Source organism: Brachypodium distachyon, chromosome 1 (assembly GCF_000005505.3).
Source record: "Brachypodium distachyon strain Bd21 chromosome 1, Brachypodium_distachyon_v3.0, whole genome shotgun sequence".
Classification (NCBI taxonomy): Eukaryota; Viridiplantae; Streptophyta; class Magnoliopsida; order Poales; family Poaceae; genus Brachypodium; species Brachypodium distachyon.
This window is the reverse complement of record NC_016131.3, coordinates 1,456,144-1,477,522: the sequence shown is the minus strand read 5'-3', so window position 1 is coordinate 1,477,522 and position 21,379 is coordinate 1,456,144. Positions and strand designations below refer to the sequence as shown.

Genomic DNA, 21,379 nt, shown 5'->3' with positions numbered 1-21,379 from the left:
GTATTATAAATTCATCACCAGCTCAGGTAAAAAAAGCCCAGGCAAACTACAGTACAAAATGCTGACATGAGTTTCCTTCCTAAGTTCAAACAGTAATATGAGGACAAAAAAACAGCAACTAATACCATGAAGACAGATTGATTATGCACCGTGGTGCTCTCCATGTATTGAATCTCCTTATATAGAGTTACAAGCTACAGGCGCATGCCGGGACGTGCTCTAGTGGGGGGAGGAGCAGTTAGATTACATGCTGTACAGAAGCTAAACTAGCTACTCGCTAACAAAGGCTATACATAATTACTCGATGTCAATTCAGTTGTCCAACAAACGTGCAATCAAAGGATATAATTAGTTAGTATAATGCAACCGAAAAAGTTCAAATGACTTATTTTAAGTTTTAGTTTCAGACTTTCAAGAACTGTTTGGAATTGCAATCCCTAAAGAACACCCCCTGAAGGGGAGCTTATTATTCCAAGAAGATTTTCTAGCCTTACATGCGCATGGAAATGACATGCAGTTAACAGCTGGTTAAGGTCAAATTAAAGAAGTTAACCAAAATCCTGATGAAACTGCTTAGTACAATGTCAGCTCCAGAGTACGTCTCACTCAAAAATCAGAGGTAAGAAAACAGAGAACACTGCACGCAAGGTGTATGGTTCCAGCACCCTATGCCTTTGGGTGCCTGCCTTTGAATTTCTAAGGTTCAAGATATCCCAGCCCACTCTTCTCCTTCCCCTTGCCCTTTCTTCCGCCTCCTCCTCCCCCGTCTCCCCCAAATCACTCATATGAATCCAATCCACAAAATTAGCACAACAATCCACAAAATTGCTGCATATGAAGCCAACAAAGTCGAAAATCCAAACGTAAGAACTCCCAGCCCACCCTTCTGCTTCCCCTTCCCCTTCCCCTTGCTTCCGGCTCCTCCTCCTCCCCCGTCTCCCCCAAATCACTCAAAAAACCCTAACTAAACCCCGCGCTCCCAGCCACCCGCAATCCCGCGTCTCCGGCGAGATGAACTTCAAAGGCGCGCGCGCGGATACCGAGCGCTGCACGGGCGAGCACCCTGGTCAAGGCATCTAAGCCGCGGCCAACACCGCATCCACAACGTACAGGGCTGGCACCGCGCCATCGCGTTCAACCGCCTCTAGGGTACCAAGGACAAGCACCTCGGCATCGATTCGCTCCGATTCGCGCAAAACCCTACTAAACCTCACCGACTCACCGTGAAACATGGACACGACTACACGACGGGGAGAAGGGGAGGAGAAGAGTTTAGCCATACCGCCCCATGGTAGATGTACTGAAGTAGTCGCCGGCAGGGCTCGCCGCTTCGAGCTTCGTCTCTGTGCTTCGCGTGCAAAGATGGCTGTGTTCGTGACTGGAAATGTGGAAGAGAAGGAAATGCAGGGGGAAGGTTATATAGCGGGCAGGGCTGCGAAGGCCGCCTTGCGCTGCTGCCCATTGGTCACGGCTGGGCCGGATTAAGGCCCATAGAAGCAAATCCAGTATTAATTAGAAAGAAGTTCATATTTCACCCTCAAATGTATGTTGCGGGATGCATAACCCCATGAACTCTAGAGTCTAATTTTAATCCTGAAGTCCACAAAACCAGATAAATCACACCACATAGCGGTATTAGAGCTGATCTGGCACATTGAAAGCGGTTTAGAGCTGATCTGGCACATTTTTTTTACCGATGACGTGGTCCTAGCGGTGGAAACGAATTGCGGCGAGGAGTTGACCGAGGATGACCTTATTAGCCAGGGGGACTGGCTGTGGCGACGAATTGCAGAGATTTGGACGGGTGCACGGCGACCTCGTTGGGATTGGGAGGATTCTGTGCTGCTACGACAACGATGGCCGTGGAGGAGAGACATCGGGGTTGGGATGGGGCTAGACGATGTTGCTCCGGCTCGTGAAGGTGATGGGCACGGCTGCACGGGGTCCCAGACGGGCTCCCCAACCACGATGGCCATGAAGTCCACCACTTCCTGCCGCCGACGAAGCCGCGTCTGCCCCTCACGGCCCAACCACCGGCGATTGCAAGCGCCACCGGCCTCTCCTGGCGTTCTTGCGGGTCGTGGATCCGCATGTGGCCGCTCACCGCCATGACGCTCCTGAACTCCCTCCAGCAGATGGGGCCGTGGAACAACTCCGTTCTTCGCCCCTGCACGCTGACGACGACGTCGCGGACGGTCCCGTCCGAGTTGCCCTCGCTCGAGGGCGTGGGCGATGGCATCGCATCTCCTTGGCCTCCGCCAACCACGAGCATGTGATGTTCGAGGCGGCGCTCCTGAATCTCCGGCCGCTCGTCGTCATCGCGGGGAAATTTGATGGCAGTGCCTGGTGGTGGGGAGATGGGCTAGGGGCAGGGGCTGGCAGCGGCCGGCGGAGACCGACGGCGCGGCCCGGTGTGGGTGCCGGGCGGCTCGCCACGAGGGAGCTCGGGAAACAGAGAGGAGGAAGAGAAAAGAGGGCCGGCTCGCGGAACAGTGGCCACGTCAGCGGTCAAAAACAAAGTCAATTTGACATGTAATGCTCCAAACCGTCCTAAATGTGTCACGTCATCCTCAAAACCGCTCAATGGAATTATTTATCTGGTTTTGTGAAGTAAGTTTAGGGTTAAAATTAAACGGTTTTCGAGTTCAGGAATTATGTGTCTCCGGAGATACATTTGGAGGTAAATATAGACTTCTTTCTATTAATTATTGGATACCGGTAATTAGTTTTTTTCATACAAGTAAAGTAAGTGCACCTTCTAAAGATTGTACTGTACTGACAAAGACTAGTTCCAAAATGGATCAAAACGTGTAAGAAAATTAATGTCGAAATTGAAACAAATTAATAATAATTAATGGATGCATTTAACATTTTATCTAAATTTACTAGCTAAGTGTTCATGTTTTGTTACGAGATTAAGAATCTGCGTTTCTACGAGATTAAGAATATGTGGTTGTGGTTCATATTTTTTTTAAATTCCTGATAAATAAGAATTATCTCAAAATATTATTTTCGAATATTTTTTATAGTCAAAAGATCATAATACGTATAAAATGAGTGGCAATTAGATGAGTCCGTAACCATTGAGGGGTACTCTCTCCGATCCTAAATTATTGTCGAAATATTACATGTATCTATCTAGACGTTTTTTAGAATAGATACATTCGTATTGTTGGAGTGAACAGCTACCACCAACTCAGATTTCTTTTATAAGTGTAACGATGAAATTTGAAGAATGATCCTGTTACCACGGCGAATTAGCAAAGCGATGCGCATGGGAGAGAGACACATTCATCTTGTACTGGAAGCTAACAACAACCGCTTCCCAGTGCCCATCTTTCTTGCAGCGGAGGAAAGAAAACAACGGCTCATCCCCACCGTCCGTTGAAAACCAGAGACGCCCGAGATCTTCCAGCCCGATCCCCATAACAGCCACTCTTCCCCTTCCTCCGGCTCCTCCAGTCCTCCTCCTCTTCCCCTTTCTCCCCAAATCACTCAAAAAACCCTAACTAAACCCAGCCTCTCTCCCCGGCGAGATGAACTTCAAAGGCGCGAGGATGCCGAGCGCGCCGCCGGCGGGGGCGAGCGCCCTGGTCAAGGTCGCGCTGCTGGGCGGCGCCGCGCTCTACGCCGCCACCAACACCCTCTACAACGTCGAGGGCGGCCACCGCGCCATCGTCTTCAACCGCCTCGAGGGGATCAAGGACAAGGTACCTTTGGAGCCGATTCGTCTCGCTGCCCTCGGCCTGGACTTTGTTGTTGCGCGATTTGATTAAATGGATTTAGCGTTTGATTTGTGGGTATACGCTGTGCAGGTCTACCCTGAGGGGACACACCTCATCATCCCCTGGGTCGAGAGGCCCATCATCTACGATGTCCGCGCCCGACCCAACCTCGTCGAGAGCACTTCCGGGAGCCGGGATCTCCAGATGGTAACGGCATTGTTCTTCTTCTCCTGATCCCCCACTTGCGAATCTCTAGTGTGATAACGCCTAGTACTCATGTGCGATTTACTGCCTGATCTGCATGCTCGATATACTGGATTTGGGAATGAGTGGACTGCCTTCTGCTTGGTCATGTCTTTGATACCATGTAATTGTGTATCATGTTAGGATGACTTTGGTCTTTGGATATCCGTGGACTGTTTAGGTGTTTCGACAGGTCTGGCATTACTTGGAATTGCCATTTCAGATTTTGTGTTACATTTACAACAGTAGTTATGATCTACATATCATAGAGGATCTCAAATTAACAGTCGATCAATGAAATCCTACAGCATTCTGGCCTATAGATTGTCAGCATTTTATGATGTTGTTTCAGGCTTTCAGCTCGTGATAGATCGAACACTTTAAAAAATTACATGATTGTTTCTGATGAAGTGTTTTAAATCCTCCGCAAATCCCTGTGATCAACTGTGGCTCTAGTGTGCTGACTTTTAGTACTCATTGTGAATTATTGTTTGATCTGCATGCTTGATCCCTTGATTTCGGACTGAGTGAACTGCCTTTGCTAGCATATCAGCATATGTCTTTTGGTACTATGCATCTGTGCCATGTCTTTGGTACTGGACTATTTCAATTTCAATGCCCCCCTGAAAATTTATCTATGAAATCCTTATGCATTGTAGCCTATCGACTATCATTTAGGATGTGGTTTCAGGCTTTTCAGTTTGTTGTGAGACTGAACACTTAAAAGTACACGAGTGTTTGTGATTAAGCTGTTTAAATCTTTTGCATTTCCCCTTGATCAAATGTAGTTTGGGACGTTGTTTCAGATTTAAATCCATAAACACTTAAACAATACACACTTCTTTGTGACTAAGCATTTTAACTCATTAGCTTTAAATCCATAAACAGTGGTCACCAGTAATAATTTTTGCTTCATCATTATGTATTGCCATCACCATTTAAGATGATTAGCCGATACTGAAACAGTTAAATCTTCCAGACCATGTGAATTTGTCGTGGTCATCTTTGTGTGTGTGTAAATGCAGGTTTCTTGTTTTGCACTCCTGCTTAAAAGTGGCTTTTACACTGCAACTCCTTCCATATATATCTGATACGACTTGATAATTTGGACAGGTGAGAATTGGTCTTCGTGTGCTTACACGACCCATGCCAGAGAAACTACCAACCATCTACAGGACCCTGGGGGAGAACTTCAATGAGAGAGTTTTGCCTTCAATCATTCATGAGACCCTGAAAGCTGTGGTTGCCCAATACAATGCCAGTCAGCTAATCACACAGAGAGAGGTGCTGCTTTGTCTTGTTTGCTGTGTGTACATATTTCCGTTGTATGGTAGATAATAGCTGGTCTTGCTTTTTAGAATATATCTTACCAACTTCGGTGTATAATTGCAGGCTGTCAGCAGGGAGATCAGGAAGATTCTGACTGAGCGGGCCAGAAACTTCAACATTGCTCTGGATGATGTGTCCATCACAAGCCTCAGTTTCGGTAAAGAGTTCACCCATGCTATTGAAGCCAAGCAGGTTGCTGCGCAGGAAGCTGAGCGTGCCAAGTTCATTGTTGACAAGGCCGAGCAAGACAAGAAAAGTGCAATTATCAGGGCACAGGTGAGCAAAATAGGAAATACTCCTAGATAATAGATGATTTTTATACTTCACCATTTTGCTCTATACGTAGTTGTTGTGATAGTTACAGGGGCATATTGCTAGTGTTCTTTATTTATGTCTTCATAGTTTTATATGAGTTGCATCACCTATTTGCCGTGTTCATACTGTCAGTTATAGTTAGCTAGCCTTATATATCTCACTATATTTGCCGAGTTTGGGAGCACTTGAGCCTAACACTGGCAGTTTTATACTACATTTCATTTGTTGTGTTTGAGAACAGCTGAGCCAACAACACTGACACACATGCTGTACATTTAACAGGGTGAGGCTAAGAGTGCAGAGCTGATAGGTCAGGCGATCGCCAACAACCCAGCTTTCGTGGCCCTGAGGCAGATTGAAGCTGCGAGGGAGATCTCTCATACCATCTCAGCCTCCAATAACAAGGTGTTCCTGGACTCCAGTGACCTGCTGCTTGGGCTCCAGCAGCTCAACATATTAGGCGGCAAAAACAAGAAATGAGACCATTTCCCATGATGCATGCTAGGTTTTTCCTTCATCATGTATCTTTCGTGGAAGATTACTTTTAGGAGGAATTACTACTTGGTCGTCGATGTAGTTTCTGTTAAATGGTTCTATGATCTGGTCTATGATTGGGCGCGGAGAAACAAGAAAAGACTGCCTTCGCTGTTGCAAAAATGTGTGGTTGTCAGCTGCTGCTGCTGCTACTTTTGCTGTGAAATCCACTGGGAGAGGTTTTAATAGAATGCTTTCTTTGGAATATATATGCGTTGCCGGCAGCAGATGTCTTCATCGATTGATCAATTTTCTGTTGGCTTTGATAGAATGAACTATTCTCATGACTTATTTCGTTGGCATCCCTGTTTCACCCCACGCTTTGCTTTTTTCCCCCTCTGCATTGACCTGTACCACATACATTAATAACTGAGGGATGTATCCGGGCGCCTAGAATTCAAGGTTAACTGAAATGTATAGTTTAGCCGATTGATCAGTGCTTGTGTACGTAGCTTACCTTCGCGAGGTCTTGTACGAGGAAGCAAATCGGCATGAAATTGTTGTATGTTTTCTTTCTGCAAATTTGGTCATATACACACGTGCACGTATAATAAAATTACGAATAAGTCCAACTTTTGTCCTTTGACTTGAATACAGAACATACTTACTTAGAAAACAAAAAAGTGCGTGCGTTTACGCCTCGAAAATATATTGGTCCAGTTTAGCTTTGAACCGTGAAAATCCAGGACGGCCGATCGTCAAAGAGCAAGAAAAAAAAATTAGGAGTGGCACCCGGACCAGGAGTGATCACTCTTCCCGACTTCCCGCAGAAGCAAAAACAACCTAAATAAAACCTCAAAATTTAAGCTGTTGATCAGTTGGAAGCACCCAAAACGAGATGGTTGTTTCGGCGGTCTCCACCTTATGCCCATCGACGCTACGCCATTCTGAAGTCCCGTCTTTCAGATTGAAGACCCTGTACGAGTTGTCATCCGCTCCGACCAGCGAGTACACGCAGTTCTCCTGGATCCCACCGCCGGCGGCGCACGAGGCGCCCAAGTTCATCGGCCCGACGAAGAAGGCGCGGCCGCCGAGGTCGTCGACGGGGCACCACCGGCGGCCGGGGAAGTCCATCCTGTACACCTCGATCGCATCGTAGGCTCCTCCGTTATGCAGCACCATGACCATGTACAGCGACGAGGAGGCGCCGGCCGGCTCGGGTTCCTCCACCAGGAACACCTTGGCCCTGTGTGCCCTGCCCGGGACCTCGGCGTCGCACGAGCTGAACACCGGCGGCGATGGCGCGGCGCCGCCGCCGCGGGGGGGCAGCTCGAGCACTTCCGTCTCCGTGGACCTCGGGTTGAAGTAGAACTTGCCCCGGCACGCCGCGATCGGGGCGATCGCTCGCTTCTCGACGATCCGCCCGTCTCCCTGCGTCCCGATGTCGTACTCGTGCTTGGCCCACTCGCGCTCGTCGTCCCCGGCGCCGGCGCGGCGGTGGTAGTACCGGAGGAAGTGGCGATGGGCTCGACCAGGAGCACGAGGAATTGTCCGGCGGAGGGGTCGCCGCCGCCGGGGACGGGGTGGAGGAGGCAGGTGCAGTAGGGGAGCAGCCGTGGATCGATCGCCAATGGGGGCAGAGGGATCCTCCGGCGGCTGTGGGGATCCAGCAGGTACGTGGCGGCGGCGGCGGCGCGGTCAAGGACCAGGATCCAGCCCTGTGGCGTCGGGCACATCGATTTGTTCTTCAGTTCGTCCTCCAGCGGGGTGATCATGGCGGCGCTGCCGGCGATGATGGGGCTCGCGACGGCGGCGGCTGGCGTCCCGGGCGCCATGGTCACGAGGCATGGCGGCGGCGGGCGCGGCTCCATCTCGATCGAGCTCGACGTACGGCGGTGCGCGTGGCACGGCCGGCAGATTGCGGCGGCGGGTTTAATTCGACAACGGTGAAACTCCGGCGGCGTGGTTGCTCCTCTTTAAGCCGTGTACCTGAGTATAGAAGAGGGAGTAGCTCTGTTCCAAGACTCTAAATATGATTACAACTCTAGATTGGCTTTTGGTAAATCCATGGCGATATAGTAGTTTTTTCTTAGCTACCGTAGATAATACGGAGTACTACTTACATTTTTCTATAAATATGGTCCAAAACTTTAATAAGCTTGACTAAGATAAAGATAGAATGTATTATACGGAGTATTTTGCAAACACAAACTACCCGCTAGCTAGGGTTCCTCAAGCGAGTTCTCTGTTTGGACATAGATTTCTTTTCTTAATCGATCGCCGCCAAGATGCACGGACGGAACCAATTAAATCTCGTCTACGATTTGTTTAATTCTGATGGGTCGATCTGAATATCGGATCGATCTGGCCGTGGCCGTGGCGACTTATTTATCGAGGTTAGGGTTTCCGATTCGGACTCCTGCACCGGAGCCGGAACTCTACTCCCACCTTATGCATGAATCGAGGTTAGGGTATATAATCAATTAAATAAGTAAGGATTCTCCTGATAAAAAGTACTCCTATATACTAGTAAGAACCATGCTGCATCCACATCCATTTTTTAGGATACAATATGCAATTTTAGGAATCTGGCGAATACAGATGAGGATGTGGATATTAATCATCCGGATACCTGACGTATATAGTAGCACATATGGTATGCGGATTATTGCGGATTATCCTGTGCCTTCTATTAGTATTATCCGATAATTTAGCCCTGCCCAAATAGACAATTAGTCTATCAATTGAGCCAAAGCGCAATGGGCTCTCTTTTGCCTAGCTGCATGCCTCATCGGTCCATCTAAATATCCTAGTTTACCGTTGGTCACGTCCACGTGGCCAACTCTCCTGTGCACGAATTCTGAACCTAAAATGAAACCTACTCATAAGTGGCGGCTATGCGTGCAATCCTATATGCTGAACAATTTGATAGAATTGCACGCATAGCCGCCACGATTATTGCATCATGAAACCACGATTAACTCATCCAAGCACTGTCACTGCTGCACACAAAGCCCCAAAGCAAGGAACTTCAGAAGCCTCAAACAAACCAGCTGCACACCAAGCACAAGCCCCTTCCTCCTCCAGACCTCACAACCCTGGACAGCTCTACTAACACAGTGCCTGTCACCACACAAATCTAGCTCCACCAGACGAAGAAATAGAAGGAGATGGGACAGGAGAAGCTACAGCTTTACAAGCCTCCCTCGAAGTAACAAACAACAGAAAAAGACACGCGTAAACTAGGTGCGAAGCGCCATGAACAGACTCTGCCTCCGCGCGTGCTCTGGAACCAGGCGCTCGATGACCTCCGGAGGGATGCCGTTAAGCTCTGCCGATGTTGTGAAAAATGTGTCAGCTGTCAGTTAATCCATGAACCAAGTCGATGAATGCGAGGGTTTGCGTGTTGCTACTGTTATTTCGGTACAGTTATGCTACCTTGAGATCTGAAGTTGAAGAGAGGAGGCAGAGGACGTCCATTGGGCAGGCGAGTGTTTGGATCTCTCAACTCATCGAAGAATGGGTGCATGCAGGCTTCCATCTGAAGAATGATTCCACGATTAGAACAGATAAACTCAATTCCACTTTCTGTGGCAGCAGAAAGAAGTGATCGCGTGTGGCCTTACAGCAGTGCACCGAAGATCTGGTGAGTATTGTAGAAACCTGCTAACAAGGTCCAATGCTTCAGCTGGAAGCTTCTTTTGGAAAACCTGGATAAAAGGAAAAACCTTCAGGTGTAACAGAGGAACCATGACAAAACATGTTAGTTTAATTTTGCACATGACACACAGATGCCTGACCCCACTATTGGAAGTGTGCAAATCCAAGTGACAATGTTCCAATTAGACTTGCCATTTTTTATGTCAAATTGTCAAAAAAATTCTTCTCACAATTTAACATCATGCCAGTCATTTTCCAAAAGTACTAAATTGAGCAGCAGTTGTGCATATTGTACCAACCAGGAAGCTATGCAACCATTTTGTATGACAGGTATTATGTGAAGATTACCTTGTGCCATGGATGAGCCTTAATTTGTGGGAACTTGAACTCCGTGTAGTTTGGATTCATGCACTTGATCTCTTCCCTTGTTGGAGTACCCAAGACCTGCAAGGCACTATCACTGAACATGTCATTGCAAAGAATACAGGTTGCAGGAGAAAATAGTTTAAGATATCATAAAAGATGTCACCTTGATAATCTCAACCAGCTGATCAACTCCACTTTCCCCAGGGAAAAGAGGCTACATAGACAAAATATTATGAGAAAAAGAAAAGAAGCAAAAAGAAAAGACTGTATGCATGAACAAAACCTGTCCGAGAAGCAGCTCTGCCATGACACAGCCTGTGGACCACAAATCAATGGCAGAAGTATATTCAGTTGCACCAAATATTAGCTCTGGTGCACGGTAATATCTTGAGCATATGTAGGAGATATTTGGCTCTCCTTTGACCTGCATATATGCAAAATATTACACCATAATAAGTTGAATAAACCACTCTTTTTTATTCTTTTCCTGAAAATTTAGAATGTTCATTCAGAAAGCAGCAGGGCTTGTGCATTTAAATTTCTACCAGAGGATAACTTACCAGGACTTTTGCACTGCCAAAATCACAGATTTTGAGCTGGTGTGTATGTGGGTTAACCTACAGTGGAAAGATTACTAGGTTAGTAAAAATGCATTAGTGATTATTCAGATGTGAACAATAATATTTTATTCCTGGGGGAGCAAGCTCTTTTACTACGGAAACCTCATTTAATTCATACTCCATAGCAGGCCATGTACAATTCTGATGTTGTTTAGGGTAAAATTCTGATGTTCTAAAAGCAGATAACTACAGTACCATCAAATTTGTCTCCTTAAACAATCCCTGTTCTATGTGACTTCTACTGATTTTCCTGATCCAGAAACAGTAGTATACATCATGATATCAGTCTAGGCACCAAAAATTCACATGGGATGGCTCAGACAAAGGAAATTAAATAAACCATACACAGATTGATGATTTTAGTTTCAAACTGTTGGGGGGCATATACCAGCTGTGTGGATCCAAGTAATAATCACAACATTCTGATGCATATGAACCACAAAATCAGTCCAACACTCCCACTGTGTATTAAAACCTGACATTACTGTTTATGGTGTCACCATATCATCATAAATGCATAAAAAAAATAACATTCCACTGAACAAAAAGGCACGGCAATCTCCGCCAAAGTTATTACGACTCCATCATGATTTGAAGGAAGTACTGCTTTCGACCAGACTATGAAAAGAAATTGAAAGCCTGTTGCCCACTATTCTTGAATAAAAAATCCTGACACACTAAAAGCAAGTTAAACCAGGACTGTATGATGTCAATCTTTTCTTATTTCATTCAGTTGAGAGCACAATTGTTACACATGCCAAACCTCTCCATGTACTAAATCAACTCTATTTCATACTCCCTCCGTTCCATAACGATTGGCATGGCTTTGAACTAGAACTATAAAGATTGGCACGGCCAATCTTTATGGAACGGAGGAGTATTCCGCAAGCCCAACAATATAGCACCCTGTATATATAATGTGTCAAAAGAATATGTACAGCACAACATATTAAGCATGGAAAAGGAAGTCAAAATCTCACAAGAACGTTCTGTGGTTTGATATCACGGTGGCAGATGCCAACACAGTTATGTATATATGCAAGTGCTCGGCATATCTGCAAAGTTAAGAGATTACAGGACCAAGAATTAGATGACTTATTACAGTTTGTGCTAAGACACGATACAGAAAGGCAACTGAAGGAGCAATTTATTGCATGGCGAGACACTATCTGTGACTTTAACAACTGCAAAGAGCAAACAGACGCATGCCAGAACTCATTAGCTAAAATTCTACCAGCAAAAGCAAAACACTAGTTAAGGCATGTCAACAATTAGAATACACTGATGTGTGATTTATCAGTTAATCTATCTTGATCCCCAGAGAGTTTTATGTCAGGGAAAAAATTGACAGCATCTCATCATCTGTGTGATATTGTGTTACCTAAACATACAGGAAGAAAGTTGTGGAACATAAATCCAAATCCAGGACAACTGACAAGCTGGCTCGGTTGTATGTTTACATGTCTCAAAATTATTTTAAATACTTCGCGGAAGCAATCAATGCGAATAGAGAATCTTCACTTCTGGATAGGTTCCAAATTCCAATACAGTACTCAACTATTGGAAGATAAGTTTCGAGCAGACATGAGGATAACAAAGGGTACAACCAAGTAGGGACCATATAATAATAATGCATTTAGTAATGAAGAAAATTCTACACCAAGAGCTCCATATGACAGCATGTCAATAATCTTGGGGACAACTGGACAAGTATGCCTAGTGCAAAGATGAATGGTAAAACCGAGGACAATTTTGTAAAGCATAACATCATTCTGAAACATAACTTCTATTCAGGACAGACCTGATAAGTGTATAGTTTGACATAAATGAGGGGCACCCGTTGATTCATTCTGTTGTACTGTCTTGCCATCCGGTTTACTGTCTCTGGAACGAACTCAAGGACAAGATTGAGATAAAGCTCATCCCTTTCGGTGGTTGAGAAGAAGTAATGCTTAAGACCAACAATGTTAGGATGGTCAAGCATATGCATTATTTGCAATTCCCGATTCTTGTACCGCTTATCTTGAAGAACCTTTTTTATGGCAACAATTTCTCCTGTTTCTCGACATTTGGCCTGAAGAGTTGACAATAACAGATTATATGGCTTAGACTATTAATTAAGCATATACCAGTTTAGACACTGCAAAGGTCAGCAGTTTACCTGATACACAACCCCAAAAGAACCAGTTCCAACCACATGTTCAGCAATGTAAGTGGCCGACTGTTTCATTAACCACCATATCAGCATTTTTGCTTCACAACAAAACATTATAGATTGCAAGCTGTTACCTGTTTAGGCACACCATTTCGGCCACGGATTGTGGTTGCAATGATGTGACCAGCTTCAGCACCAGAATCAGCGACCACATCTGGCTCAATGTCCTGCGAATGAAGAATTGAATCTCTTCATCTAGTAAAACAAGCTGCAAACTTTGGTTGACAATTTCCCCCTAGGCTTGGTGTGAATATACATGAACCATAACATATAGAAGCAATAGCATAAAACCATGCATTTGCAGGATGTAAAACACACCACAGATTTGCGATAGAGCAATCACATACTTATGCTTGCAACAATGCAATGATTCATTACTACAAAATACAGATGGTAAACAAAACTTTCAAGAAGAGACAGAGAGGAAGGAAAAAGATGGCTTGTAATATGTAGTATATTAAAGATGGTGATTACTATTTCATTTTACTTATGCAAACAATACAATTAACTCAGCCACAAGCCAATCAAACAAGAGCAGAAACCAAAACCTACCTTTTCATCATCAGCATCTGGCTTGGCATCCCTCAGCTGCATACCCACCATCCCCCTTCCTAGGAACTCAACTGAGCTGCCCTGACCCTTAGAGCCATTGCCCTGCCGCGACGAGCTCCCGGCACCGCCATGCCTTTGTCCAGAATATGCCATCTCCCAGCTGATTGGTAAGGTTTAACGGAGATTACCAAGATCAAGCACGGGCGGCCGCCCTACCTTAATTTTGGCCTCAGTTATGAATTGGGGAAGATGAAACGGGGAGCTAAAGGTCGGAATCCGTTCGTGGGGTGATTGGAGGAGAAACGGTCGCGCGCGAGAGAGAGAATCGAAGGGGAGATCAACCTGCGGTGGAGGCGCTCGCGCGAGGAGAAAGACGAGCTAGGGGGCTGGCGGCGCTCGGCAGCGCGATGGGGTGGCGGCGCTCGCGCGAGGAGGAAGACGAGCTACGGAGCGAGGAGGACTTGTCTGCTGGGATCAAAGAATCGAAGAACCAGTACCTGGAATCAACCCCGCACACAGAGAGAGATCGCAGCCAAGAAATACAATAATTCTCGGAGCAGATCAAGCCACAAGAAACTCTCGAGACCCCGAAATCCGTCCAAGAACTGATCTTGCGGGGGAGTTCCCGAGTCCGGGGGACTAGAGGAGGAGATGGTTCAGTCAGTCAGGACGAGCAGGTTGGTAATGGTGACCGGGGGAGAGTGGGAGACAGTGAGTGAGTGGAGGGCAGCTGCTCCTCCTCTTCGTCTTCCTTGATTCCTTCCAAACTTTTCCTTTCCTGGGTAAAAATAATGGAGTAATTAACTTTTCCTTTCCTGGCTAAAAAAATAATTAAGGAGGAGGTGATGACATGTGAACTGAAAGAAAGGAACAGATTGGGTGTCAACTGTGAAGAACTGTGGAGGTGAGGCTGACACCTTTGATTTGAGGCTCCTTTGGTGTGTTGTTTGGGGGGGGGGGGGGGGGGGGAATGCTGTCAATTTTGGATTGATAGATGAAATGATGGATGGATGGATATGGGTTTTGACTTGGGGAGTGGCTTGTGATGTGAAAGATGGATATCTTTGTGCAACTTGTGTCAATTTAAGCTGCTAGTAATTAAATAGATGACAACATTGGAGGTGTTGCTTTCTCAGTGATGATGGAAATGGTGTATCAGACTATCAGGGTCAGTTTTGCAGTTACAACAGAAACTGACGTTCTGATAAGTGGAAGACTAATCCATTCACCAATTTATGAACAGGAAAGATACATGTGAGCAGAAAGGACATTTTCTGGAAGACAAACCTTTCTGATGAATAATAAATAATGATGACATCTGTAGTATAAGTTTTCAGCTGCACCAAGCTTAATTGTGACCCTCAATTGTAGTACATAGCAACAAGCATGGTTCTTACGGAGTATAATATAATACGTTCCGACACAAATCCAACAGATGGTGATCCGGAAAGGGAAAGATTTTTTTCCTTTTGGGACGAATAAAAAAAGGAAAGGGAAAATGGACAAAAGGCTGCATGTGACACAGGGAACTTTCGGTAGAACAACCGGCATCTCATGGTTTGCTTCACAGGAGACCACTCTGTCAGAGGCAGCATTGACAGTGTCGGAGAATACGAGCTCCGTGTATTTAGTATACTGTATAACCAATGCTGTACAATGATACAACGTCATGTAACATTTCTCTCTGCTACATGATTGTTTCTGAAAAACAGCTGGAAATCTCTTAGCTTAATTCCACCGAAAAAGAAGTATTCCCTCCGTTTCATAATTCTTGTTGAAATATACATGTATCTAGACGTTTTTTATAATAGATATATTCATTTTTGAGCAAATTTGTGACAAGAATTATGAAACGAAGAGAGTAACTAGTTAGTACTACTAGTTAGGATCTATAGTTCATCCAAATAATGCTCTTCCTCAATAGACATAGGAAATTTTGAGTCATTTTCCTTCTGTATGTGTATTGTCATATCCACAGATCTGCCTGCCTGCCTGCAACCAGAGAAACTTGATGTAATAAATAAGAATTGAGACAAGAAAGACATAACCATGCAGTCGCAGTCACATGCCTCCCCAGAAGAATGACAACAAGAAACAAGTGGTAGCAACAGAAAGAAAGGAGCACTCAAAAGGTCCACCGGGAAAGATAGCTGTGCTGTTCAGCCTCATCATGCCAAGGAGACCTGCGTGCTGACCAGGTCAATGGCAAGGCAGGCAGGCAGCCGCTACAGTTCAGTTTGCATATGCTACTGTAAAGTGCTCATGTGTGTGCTGTGATGAGAAGCTGGGAACCATGTGATGGATGGTATGGGGATCAATTTTAGACCTTCAAAATATGTGTGTGATGCTTGTGAATAGCTCTAATGCCATAGGTCATTTATGTTGTTTCAGTACCCGAGTTTAGATTCTCTGGAATGGGGTTTGCTATGTGAAGAGAAAATATGTACTTACTAGCACATGTTCTGCAATTAGATGGTTAGATTCCAACAGCGTCGAGGAGCTCTGAATGCTGTGACACGGAGACCAGCGTGTTGGCGACGATTGCGCCGCTCGCTGCCACCGCCGGCACTCCGATCCCCGGAAAAGTCGAGTCACCGCAGCAGAATAGCTGGGGGATTGGCGTTGCCTGCCCTGGGAACGTGGCTTCTCCGGCCTTTATGGCGGGGCCGTAGGTGCCCCTGTTCCTCCGCAGAAACCTCTTGTGCGTCAATGGCGTCCCGACCAACTTCACGTCGCATTTCTCCCTGCTGAATTTGGGGCCGAGAGCGAGCTCGACGGCTTTCCACATCACCTAGAAAGTTTTGCATTAGAAAGTTGCTCAAGACAGCAAGTTACAGCAAATGACAGTCAGTAAATGGAGGTGCCCTTTGTGGAAAAGGTGTCTCGTTTTGATGACTTTTCTTTACTTAGCTTTTGGAAAAGGGGCTCCAAGGATGTTGAAAGTGCATGTATTAATTTTCTAGGCTCTGGTTCCGGGATATCAGGGGAACAAAGCTGAATGAACTAGAGACTAGAAATTTCACTATGTTGTAGTACCTCAGAACGTTCTTCTTTCAGTCTTCGATACTCTGCGCTTTTCCTGTCTAGTCCCTCCCACAAACTGAAAGGTTCTGTCCCTGGTGTATACGCATGAAGGATGTGCTTTCCAGGCGGTGCCAGGCCCTTGCCAAGAACACTAGGAACTGATATCAACACAACGTTCTGCTCACCATCAACTCCTTTGTTCCAATCATTAACCACAATATGGTGGATTCCAAGGTCCTCTCTAGCATTCTGTTCCAGTTGCATTGGTGGTTACAGTGAGAGAACAGAATTGAACCAATATGGAAATAAACATCATTATTATAAAAAAAAATTGTTAGGATGAAGCATATGACAAGTTGACAGCCAACCTCTGCATCGAAGCCCAAGTGGAGATGCATAAACGAATCACATTGTGGAGTTACTTTCACTTTATCTTGGTATGATTTTGGGACAACATCTGGTGGTAGCAGATCCAAAGTATCCCACATAGACGCATTGCTAACAACCGCTTTCTTTGCACGTACAATCTGCAAGAGGAACAAATTTCCGACAAGATTTCAGCAGCTGCATCAATCTCCAAACCATAGGTAGCATGATGGAAGTTCTTTTTTTTTGCGAAGAGGTAGCATGATGGAAGTTGATACACGGGAAAAGGTTAACGTGTAGTCACCAAAACTGACATTTGGCACACTCATGCCACTCGAAAATAGATTGCATAAGACAACAAGGTCATCTTGGCCTACATGATTTCTATGGTCTGCCACTACTGCAAAGGGGTGGAGCAACGCCTAATCTAAATAGGATATGCAGTACTGAAGATCACAATATTGACTATTGTGGTCTGTACCCTCTGATTGAAGCCTTTTTGGAATCTATAAGGGTCCAGACATTACGAAAACATACCATACTTGATAACAATATTTCATCTGAATCAGAGCCTTACTAATCATTGCTATTATTGGTAGTGCTCATGCCATACCACTCTCGCTCTCTTCTTTTATTTATCAGGAAAGAGAAATGGCATTCATCAGACACGGGTACTATAAGCTGATCGTCCCCATGAGATAATATTTCATTTTATATTTTTCATAATCAAATTAATCTCCTCTGGAGCTGCTTACCTGTCCACTTCGTAGCTTGACACCAACAGCCCGTCCATTCTCGACTAAAATCTTTTCAACATGAGAATTAAGAGCAAGTCTTCCACCAAACTTTTCGATACCTCGCACAAGTGCATCTATTATTGCTCCACTTCCACCCAGAGGATACTCAAGCAAGCATCCTGGTTTGTACCATTCTGCAAACATGTAAACCTGATATTGTAGTTAGACCAAATGATGAACATAAACTTCAGAACTGTATATTATAAAACATGTAGGTCTATATGAATGTAAATAACAGCAGAGCTATCGATGTAAATATTGAATGATATGGAAAAGCTAAGTCTTACAAGTTACAACAGCCCATGGTTCCAATGCCAAATATCTAGACATCCACTTGCCATGGAGCGTGATACGAACAAGACAACAAAGTCCATGTCATGATTCATGTAACAGTCACTGCCAGACACAACTGCAAAAGTATGCCAGCAACCTATAGGATTTGGTTCCAGTACAAATATATCACTACCAAGGGCAATGCAACGACTGGTTTACCGGCCCATGACAGCCACTAGTATAGACCCTGAAACATGGTCCCTGGCACATACATCCTTGGTATGAGTAATGGTACAGCTACAGTAAGGTTGTCTCAAGTTTATACGTCATGTTGACATCAAGAACAATTTACAGCACATCACATGCCAACATCAGCAAAACAGTTATATAGTTACATGCACCCTCAAGCATGAGAGTGTTGCATGTGAACTATAGTACCAGCATTTCACAGCTGATCAAAAGTTGGTTGTTACCACCAGGATCTGTGAAGCCACAGAAATACATGTGATTTGTGCACTAAAATTGTTTCATTTATTTTATTTACGAAACACACAATGGTTATAATATACTCTGTACCACCCCACAAAAAAAAAGTTATGTACCCATGCATGATGCATCTGGCCTTCAAGACATGGATTAATTACAATCCAGCGCAGACTTCAGATACATACACATTTTATTTTATCATTCGTCGTCACTTGTGTGCCTCAACCTAGATTTCCAGAGCACAACTTTCATGTAAAGCAAAATGTTGGGATTGCAACAAAGTACTGAATATGAATTTAACCTTCTGGAAGTTTATTGGTTTACCATTTCTGCAGAAAGAGCGCTATCAGATTTGACTCCTGCGAGTAGAAAGCACAAGAGGTCGATCCAGTTACGAACGAAGGGATTTTTCAGCTCCAGAGAATCAACAATCTCTGAGAATGGACGTAGAAGTTTTGTTGCGCCTAAGGCTCCTTGTGGTCCCATCTTTAGGAATGATTGCAGCAGAGAAGGAGCGTATCTAGCGGCAGCTGTGGATAGAACACCCAAATCACCTCGAATGGAAAGTGGAGGCAAAGCCATTGCAGCTGCAGATATAGGAAGAACTGCATCCTGAGATGTGTTTAGTATTGTATTAGCACTGGTTTTCAGGAAACATGGTAAACTAAAATGTACAGTTGTACACAATCAAATTGTATATGCTGTTTAAAATGCACAAATACAAAAATGCATACTCACTAGGTAGAGCTGAAAAAACTTCTCCTGAGTATGTATAAATAGTATAAATAAAGGGAACTCACTAGTAGCTTTTGCCACTCTCGGGTTGCGTCAACACCAACATATGTCTCAAGGTCCTGCAATAATTATATGTAATTACTATTGACCAGGGCAACCAGATACAAACCAAAGTTAATATTAAACATTCAAACGAATGTGATAGAGCACTGCTAAGTTTCATAAGAAAAAAGCAAAAACGCCGAACTTGCTAAGACACAATATTCATTATATGTTGTAACCAATGCACATTAGTTACTCGAAGGAATAAAAAATGGCACGCGTTTAGGCATGGGTTTGATGAGAAAAAAGTTACTCCAAGAAATCCTAACCAATTACAAGTCATACTTGTTGGCAAGTTTCTATCTCATCCTGCCCACGATTCAGAGGACATCATCTATGAATGATGATCAGAATAATTGAATAATTCACTGCCAAAAAAGAAAGATATATGCTCAAAGCTAACTGAACCTTGAGGAAATCAGTTGGGCCTATCCGTGACAGGAATTGGCCTTCAGGTACATGCACCATCCAAGAGTCATAAGAAGCACACGGCACCGATTCGCCTAGCGCATCGAGGACCTGCAGGGCCAGTTGAATGGTCATCAAATCAACCTCAAGCTCTCACCACAACTCCACAAGTACTCAATTCCTATTCTATAGAATCTAAGTTCTGTTTTTTTGTTATTTGCATCTGTCATTTCATTTGCAGAGGCAGCAACCCAAGGGTCACCTGGGCGAGGGGATTGGCCTGGGGGCCTCTGGACTGGAACCCGGAGAAGAGCGACGGCCCGGAATCGAAGTGGAACCCTTTGACGTCGAACGAGTGGGCGGCGCCGCCGGCGCGGTCGTGGCTCTCCAGCACCAGCACATCCTGGCCGTACCTCGCCAGCAGGCCCGCGCAGCACAGCCCGCCCAGCCCGCTCCCGATCACCACCACGTCCGCCTCCGCCCGCTCCGCCGCCACCCTGAACGACACGAGACGACGAATCGACGGTGTAAAGCGCACTTGCTTGCTTGATTGCGCGCGCGCGCGTGCTTACGGTTTGAACGGTGCGGATGGTGTAGGCTTTACTGCGTACCCGGGGAGGTCGACGGGGGAGGAAGGGTCCGCGGGGATCTCGTCGGCGGCCACCGCCTGGAGGCGCGCGGCCGTGGCGAGGCGGCGGCGCCGTGGCATTGGAGCGGGGGCGGCTGTTGGGCGCGCGAGAGGGGTGGGATGGTGGCGGTGGCGGCGCGGCGGCGCGTGTAGCGCGCGGGAGGCTAGGAGTGCGGCGGAAGCCATGTCGGCGGAGGGGGTATCGTCGCCGGCGAAGCGGGGGGTGGTGGCGCGCGGCGAGGGGTCGGAGTTGGGTGGGGAAGATGAAAATCGGATGGAGCGCGTGAGTGAGGCGGCAGTTGGGGACACGTGGCGCCTCCCCGGCCTTTCTCCCCTTCGCGGCACTCAGCTGAGCTACGCCGAAATTTAAAAATTTGTTGGACGTGAAAACCAAAAAGAAAAAAATGAAAAGAAATTGATTAACCGAACAACTGCTAAGAAACAAAAGATGGTTCCAAATGTAACTCCATTTTTTTAGATTTGAATGTTTGCTAGAAATAGCACAATGAATTTGAAATTTCACGGAGGAAACACTTTTAGGACAGTAATAATAATAAAATGGTAATAAGATCCTTGTCTTCACAAGTAGACGTTGGTTGTGAGTTCGCAACGTGCACCAAGCCAGTAGTTAAACAAAAGCCACCGACTAAAGGTCATCACCAATGCCATAGGAGCTTGTAAGATAAATGTTGATGCATGTGTTGTGAGATCACGTGCTTGGAAATTCTTAGGAGCTTCTGCAGTCATGATTTTGAGATTGACGGAATCGATGACACTTGAGACGACGGCCTATAACGAGGCTCTATCACTTGGCGCTTGGATCTCAATCTCTCCAAAAATTTTGGTGGCACTCGATTGTCTTTTCATTGTATTTTTCAAGAAGAACAATTTGTGCTTTTACAATGAAATTCTCTATGAGATGAAATTGGAGGCAAGCAATATTGTTTGCCGGCGTGACCTTTGAGCATGAGAAGCCCTCTTTTAATGTTGATGTTCATAATCTAGCTAAAGCAGGGAAGCAGGCTCACTGCTATGGTTTGGTCGTCGTATGTGACTTCTAA

The 21,379-nt window shown here is 45.4% G+C and overlaps 3 protein-coding genes across 5 annotated transcripts; 1 reads left to right on the top strand and 2 right to left on the bottom strand.

Annotated features, from left to right (window-relative positions):
- The first annotated feature begins 3,415 nt into the window (after nt 1–3,415).
- On the top strand, nt 3,416–6,370 carry LOC100828666 (prohibitin-1, mitochondrial). Its single transcript, XM_003562568.4, has 5 exons — nt 3,416–3,710; nt 3,816–3,932; nt 5,082–5,252; nt 5,361–5,573; nt 5,895–6,370. The coding sequence occupies exons 1-5, from the start codon at nt 3,537–3,539 to the stop codon at nt 6,090–6,092; spliced, it is 873 nt and encodes a 290-aa protein (XP_003562616.1). The 5' UTR covers nt 3,416–3,536; the 3' UTR covers nt 6,093–6,370.
- Nucleotides 6,371–9,044: 2,674 nt separating this feature from the next.
- LOC100825794 (shaggy-related protein kinase kappa) lies at nt 9,045–14,271 on the bottom strand. Of its 2 annotated transcripts, XM_003562558.4 has the most exons (12): nt 13,500–14,271; nt 13,022–13,114; nt 12,894–12,953; nt 12,534–12,806; nt 11,713–11,787; nt 10,673–10,729; nt 10,396–10,536; nt 10,276–10,326; nt 10,095–10,190; nt 9,713–9,796; nt 9,525–9,627; nt 9,045–9,417 (listed from the first exon to the last, which is right to left on the bottom strand). In XM_003562558.4, the coding sequence occupies exons 1-12, from the start codon at nt 13,650–13,652 to the stop codon at nt 9,329–9,331; spliced, it is 1,275 nt and encodes a 424-aa protein (XP_003562606.1). In that variant the 5' UTR covers nt 13,653–14,271; the 3' UTR covers nt 9,045–9,328. The 2 variants fall into 2 exon arrangements, with proteins under 2 accessions (XP_003562606.1, XP_014752669.1); XM_014897183.2 differs by lacking the exons at nt 10,673–10,729; nt 11,713–11,787; nt 12,534–12,806; ... (1 more) ...; nt 13,022–13,114; nt 13,500–14,271 and having other exon boundaries at nt 10,095–10,200; nt 10,396–10,486.
- An 822-nt stretch (nt 14,272–15,093) lies between these two features.
- LOC100838735 (prolycopene isomerase, chloroplastic) lies at nt 15,094–20,621 on the bottom strand. 2 transcript variants are annotated; one of them, XM_010237710.3, is made up of 10 exons: nt 20,302–20,621; nt 19,953–20,187; nt 19,691–19,801; nt 19,246–19,299; nt 18,770–19,057; nt 17,645–17,836; nt 16,892–17,050; nt 16,536–16,772; nt 15,951–16,290; nt 15,094–15,506 (listed from the first exon to the last, which is right to left on the bottom strand). In XM_010237710.3, the coding sequence occupies exons 1-9, from the start codon at nt 20,502–20,504 to the stop codon at nt 15,976–15,978; spliced, it is 1,794 nt and encodes a 597-aa protein (XP_010236012.1). In that variant the 5' UTR covers nt 20,505–20,621; the 3' UTR covers nt 15,094–15,506; nt 15,951–15,975. The 2 variants fall into 2 exon arrangements, with proteins under 2 accessions (XP_010236012.1, XP_003559165.1); XM_003559117.4 differs by having other exon boundaries at nt 15,094–15,491; nt 20,302–20,620.
- Nucleotides 20,622–21,379: the final 758 nt, after the last annotated feature.

Excerpts from the sequence above, each read along its gene's own strand:
- LOC100838735 (XM_010237710.3), bottom strand. The coding sequence starts at position 20,504 with ATGGCTTCCGCCGCACTCCTAGCCTCCCGCGCGCTACACGCGCCGCCG. Across the intron at positions 20,188-20,301 it reads TCCCCCGTCGACCTCCCCGG|GGTGGCGGCGGAGCGGGCGG; the intron begins GTACGCAGTAAA and ends CGTGTCGTTCAG. Across the intron at positions 16,291-16,535 it reads TGAAAGAAGAACGTTCTGAG|GTGATGTGGAAAGCCGTCGA; the intron begins GTACTACAACAT and ends AAAACTTTCTAG.
- LOC100828666 (XM_003562568.4), top strand. The coding sequence starts at position 3,537 with ATGAACTTCAAAGGCGCGAGGATGCCGAGCGCGCCGCCGGCGGGGGCG. Across the intron at positions 5,253-5,360 it reads AGCTAATCACACAGAGAGAG|GCTGTCAGCAGGGAGATCAG; the intron begins GTGCTGCTTTGT and ends GTATAATTGCAG. Across the intron at positions 5,574-5,894 it reads GTGCAATTATCAGGGCACAG|GGTGAGGCTAAGAGTGCAGA; the intron begins GTGAGCAAAATA and ends TACATTTAACAG.
- LOC100825794 (XM_003562558.4), bottom strand. The coding sequence starts at position 13,652 with ATGGCATATTCTGGACAAAGGCATGGCGGTGCCGGGAGCTCGTCGCGG. Across the intron at positions 13,115-13,499 it reads CAGATGCTGATGATGAAAAG|GACATTGAGCCAGATGTGGT; the intron begins GTAGGTTTTGGT and ends CTTCATTCGCAG. Across the intron at positions 9,418-9,524 it reads CTTCAACTTCAGATCTCAAG|AGCTTAACGGCATCCCTCCG; the intron begins GTAGCATAACTG and ends CAACATCGGCAG.